Source organism: Buceros rhinoceros, unplaced genomic scaffold (genome assembly GCF_000710305.1).
Source record: "Buceros rhinoceros silvestris isolate BGI_N320 unplaced genomic scaffold, ASM71030v1 scaffold18801, whole genome shotgun sequence".
Classification (NCBI taxonomy): domain Eukaryota; kingdom Metazoa; phylum Chordata; class Aves; order Bucerotiformes; family Bucerotidae; genus Buceros; species Buceros rhinoceros.
Window position 1 is genome coordinate 21,852 of NW_010393886.1, and position 5,113 is coordinate 26,964.

At 43.1% G+C, this 5,113-nt stretch overlaps 1 protein-coding gene across 1 annotated transcript in view; it reads right to left on the reverse strand.

The window, feature by feature from the left end:
• LOC104501266 (armadillo repeat-containing protein 2-like) overlaps positions 1-5,113 on the reverse strand; it is a gene marked incomplete at its 5' end in the record, with an annotated part of 12,530 nt that overhangs the window by 5,692 nt on the left and 1,725 nt on the right. Inside the window, 3 exons of the mRNA XM_010145051.1 lie at positions 1,344-1,476; positions 2,789-2,902; positions 4,785-4,907. Of these exons, the coding sequence (XP_010143353.1) occupies positions 1,344-1,476; positions 2,789-2,902; positions 4,785-4,907 (370 nt within the window). The remainder of the gene's footprint in view (positions 1-1,343; positions 1,477-2,788; positions 2,903-4,784; positions 4,908-5,113) is intronic.

A 5,113-nucleotide genomic window follows, 5' to 3' on the forward strand; every position in this document is an offset into this window, starting at 1 on the left:
TTTCCCTCACGTCTCTACTTCCCTGTGAGATTTGTAATCTGGTGATTAGTAAAGGGAACACGGGAAAACTGTTACAGTCAGGTATGATCAAAAATAGCCGTAATTGGAAAGCACCCCCAAAGAGGTTTGCCCTTTCTCTCCTCTCTGAAGGCAGTCAGACCAGGAGGCATCCAATGAGAAGCCAAAAGCACTTGCCCTGATTTTTTTAAGTTTAACTCTCTGATGGGACTAATTCCATGTTTTATTAGGGCCACTATATATTGGTACAATAACCTCATTTCTAAAAATCCAAAGAGCTGGTTTGGCACAGTCAGGATGACCTCCTTAATAGTTGCTCCCAGAGTCTCTAGGTTTATCCATACTGTCACTGTTTTTCCTTCTTTCTTCACAGATTTTAAGGTAGAGTATAGAAAACTCCATATTGTCTATGATTCTATATTCTACAGCCCATTCTATATAATAGAAATTTCTCACATTTATTATTCAATTTGCCTATAACTTATTTTTATTATTCTTTTTCAGCTTTATCTTTTCTAAGGTAACTAGAGCATGGGAAGGACGGATAAGCAGACTCTGCATTGTTTTCATTGTATAAGAACGTAATTATATGATGTCTGAACAGGAAAGCATTTCAAAATTAAGCATATTGTTTCGTAAGTGTGGGTTGTATCAACTGCTTTACAAGCTCAGGAACATGATCTCTCGTGTTGCTCCAGTTAAGCTGGATCCGCTATTATCTGAACGTCAAAGCCACAAGTGTTGCATCCACAGTGGTTGTTCAGGATTAATACCGCTTACAGTGTAACTGCCTTAAACTGGAATGCTCGGAGAGAGGCGACTCGGGAGCCGTTCCCTGCTGAGCACGGCTACGTCAGGTCGTTTTCCCCGCAGTACTAATAGTTACAAAAATTACAGAGACCATGTGGGATACCATCGTTCTCAAAGTCATCTCCACACTTAGAACAGGTAGGCATTACTGGTGCCTGTTCACTGCAGCCCACACGGGATCCAGTTAAGCCACGCCTAAGCAGCTACTGCAAAGCCACGCCTCAGCTGGCTGGCTGCATGGTACTCGCCTCGGCTCCACAGATCGGGACGACCTTTGGGAGATTATTCTATAGCTTTTGGCTCTGTGGGAGGCTAAACCACTCTAATGCTTTTGCAAAAAAATGTACAAAAAAGTATGAAAAGCTCTTTTTTCTGGAAGAACACTAGATACTGACTGTCTAGTGAGGAGGTATCCTTGTTACAAGTTACTCGCCCCAGCAGAAAAGAATCTGCTTGAAACTCTTTGGCCAGACTGTTCAAAATTGCGTTTTTCGTAAGCATAACCGGGAACTTACTTTCCAATTCCTCCTCCTTCCATCAGCAGAGCTCGTTTGTTCTTATCTACTGTGAGATTGAGCAGGACTCCACAGGCAGAAAAACAGACATCTTGGTTCTTGGAGTCAAGCAAAGCGATCATGAACTTGTGCACTGGATTGTAAAGAAAAGATACGACTGGGAAGGTGGACTTAGATACAAGTGTCATGACAACATTCTTATTAAACATAAGCATATGTAGAAAGCAGTCAAATACAGGATACCCTACCCAAAAATTTAGCCTTGTAGCACATTACTGTGACATTTGTAGCACAGGTGCACGACCCAGAGTAACAGCCATTATTACATCGTGCTGGACACCACTTTTCTTCAACACATACAATATTCTAGTTGCGAAAGTACACCAAAGTAACGTGCAAATCCAGTGAGAAGAGGTTAAGTCAACCAGACTGAATTACAGCTTGATCCTCAGAAGCATCGCCCTCCTTTCAATCACACAGCCAGCAGAAGCTGCGGGGGTTGGGCACTTGGCACTCGGGGAGGGAAGTTCTCACCTCTGTGAGCGGCAGGGTTGCCCTAGCCTGCACCAAGGCCAGCGGAACCGCTGCAGCCTGAGGCTCCTGCGGGAGACAGGCAGGAGGCAGACGCTGGACACGCAGCATCTCGCAGCACTTGCTGATGCTGAGCTCAGGCAGCAGTGGAAGGCAACCCCAGGGAGAGAGTCTTGCCTGATGCAGAGGTGGCCTCTCAGCCCTTCCTGAGCTTGCACACCAACACCACGGGCCCTCCCAGGTGGGAAAGTCAGTCCTTTGACTGAGACAGCTCATCAGCCACCATCTGCTAAGTGTCTTCTCCCTCTGCAGATACATTCTCCTCCAAAGGCGGTGATATGTCCACCCTTGAAAGAAGGGTTTGTATGTTGTGGCATACCACCTCACTTTCAGCACTGACAGGTAGATTTAAAAAAAAAAAAAAAAATGTACCATGAACGGGTGTTTAATTAAACTTACGACATGCCTTCTGTGGATAGCAAGGAGTTGCCATTTTTCACAAAGCTCTTTAGACACCCAGAGCAAAAGGACTTGAGAAGACTTGTATCCTCCTTCACCCAGAGGCAAATAGGAGGTCTCTTTGTCAAGGCAAACATCAAATCCATGTAGGATTTGAAAAACTGAAGGACTGAAGGGAAATTTCAAAATTATAACCTTTAGGAAAAACAGAGGGTTTGTAGTATTTACCTTTGTGAAGGCACCATGGCATGTTTTTCTACTCCAATATTTCTATTTTAATGAAACCGAAATAAAATGGTGTTTATAATGACTGCTATTTAATTCTAACATTCGCCTAATTTGCAAAACAGAAAATTGCTTCTGCCCTTTAACTGCGACAGCTTGTTAACAATCTTTCCTTTTTAGAACTACGGACATTTAAAAACAGGGCTCCTACGAACACAAAAGTAACTCACTCTTCTTCTGTACGATGAAGTCACAGATCTCATGATACTGGGAGAGATTGCCAAAGACTCTGACAGCCTCCACAACTCCATCCATATTGCTGCTCATTAACAGCTTTAAAAGCACTATTGGTTTGCAGAGAAACGAAATAAAAACAATTACTTGTGTATCCCTGACATGTGCTTGGCTTTTTATCAATAAATATCAGCATGCAAGCAGCAACAGCAATTAACGAAATACACGGGAACAGTTATCTGTCTGTCTGGTTGCGGAGAAGGGGTGAGCTGATGGTAGAACAAGAGCTAAATTGTGTAGGGCTTTGAAGATGAGACAAAGAGCTCCAACATGGGGCTAAAAGCAAAGGAACAAATGAGAGTTACGAAGATAACCTAAGCACAGTTGTACAAATGGGAGCCAACAGTTTTGAGTGGGCTCGTGTGAAAATCCAGGAAGACAAAGAAGAAAAAAGTTCTAATATGTAAGAAAGAGAATTGATGTAGATCCTGAACAGATGGTCTTATGGCGAGATGTCTCCTAAAATTCAAATTACATTCTGACATTAACTCTATTTTCTCTCAGTGCTGCTGTAACAAGCAAACACATTTTGTCTGAACAGCTACTTAATATCGCCCCTGGTCTGAAGCGTTTCCTTGCTTGCTGCTTTCCTGCTCAGCAGTTTCACGTCTGAATAGCTGCAACTTCAGCAGACAGAATGAGACCTGTGGCGTTTCCTAGGAAGAGCTGCCCTCACGGAGGTTTTCGGAGCACGGCAAAGCAGCGATGTTACAGAGGTTACATTTATCAGTCTTCTGTGAGTACGAAGTGAACCACTGAAATCAGTCCATCATATAAAGGACTCAAATCACCCAACTCTTAACTCTCCTACCACAGAAGAGTGAGAAGAAAAAAAATACAGAAAAGAGTTTGGCCTTGTTCCCACTACTTCCATCTTTGAATGTTGCAATACTGCGCATGCCTTGAACTTGTCTTAAAGAGACATCTGAAATGATTGTGTTTTGTCTTTGGGATCCACCACTTGTACCAAACAGCAAGTACCCTCAAAATGTCTCCGTGAGGAGGAAGCCTGTTTGCCTTCCACCCAAAGGTTTTCTCTCTCCTCAGCTCAGGCAGAGGAAAGGTGATGGGACTGGTTCCACGTGCTGACAATAAAACCAGGAGAGGGACAGAGAATGGGACAGGCAGAAAAGTCATTTGTTTCCACTCCTCTGACTAGCAGTAAGAGACAGATGGCTTATGGGTGATTAAATGACTCGTGCCAGAACAGCAAACAATACGATGTCTGTGTCAGGGCACCAGCTCGACAGTCAGAGCATTTTCTCCTACCCTTCATTCTACCTGTTGTGTGAACCTCAGGCTGTGTCTCTTCCTCGCGTTCTGTCTATTTGGAGAGAAAGACACGCAAGAGACAGACTTTCTGCCTTCTGCATTGCGTTAACACAGTGAGCGCCAGAACTCAGGCGCAGTTCCTCCACACGGCTGAAGTTTGACTACTGCCCGTACTGTCAGAGGGGAGAGACTCACGCCACTGCCACACTGCCAAGGGATAGGTAAGCCAGAAACAGACAGACATCGATCAGATTTTGCAGGTCTAGAAAGTACCAAGAAGAAAAAAACCAACTTCCTTACCACACTGGTTAGAAGTAAAAAGCCACAAGATTACGTTGACTCAAGCATACGGATTTTGAACACAAAAGTTTAGCAAAATTTGCTACACAGAAAACAATATGGCAAATTCCTCTGGGGAGGAAAAGAACGGGTTTTGTCAACAACAAGGGAGGGAACTATTTTCACACAAGTTATAGAAATATGTTCCAAAAGCATGAGAAATAATTATGGGAAGAATTTAGCCCTATGATTTTTATATTCCTGCACTATGATGCCACAAAGCACTATCAGTGTCTTTATTGTCTGTAGTGTCAAAATACAGCATGACTAACTTCCATTTTTGAAAAGATACCCCAAAAGTACTAGCTTAAAAGCCCTTACTTTCAGCAACGTGCAGCTTCTTGTCTTGAACAGCAGAACTCTTCACTTTGTAGTAGGATAAATTGTTGATTGTTGTTGCAGCATTAATGACCAACTCCTCACAGTCATCAATTGACTTGTATTCTGATATTAAAAAAAAAAATAAAAAAAATCAATGAGACATATGCATATGTAGGTACACACAGAGACACGAGTCTAACTTAGCAGAGCACTGTATCTCAGAAGCAAACCGAATCGTCGTTTACATGGCCACTGTTGCAAACGACTACTCTGATTTCCAGGAACGTGGCAGAAGCTGACAGAGCTGATCCAAAACTGGCAGCACAAAT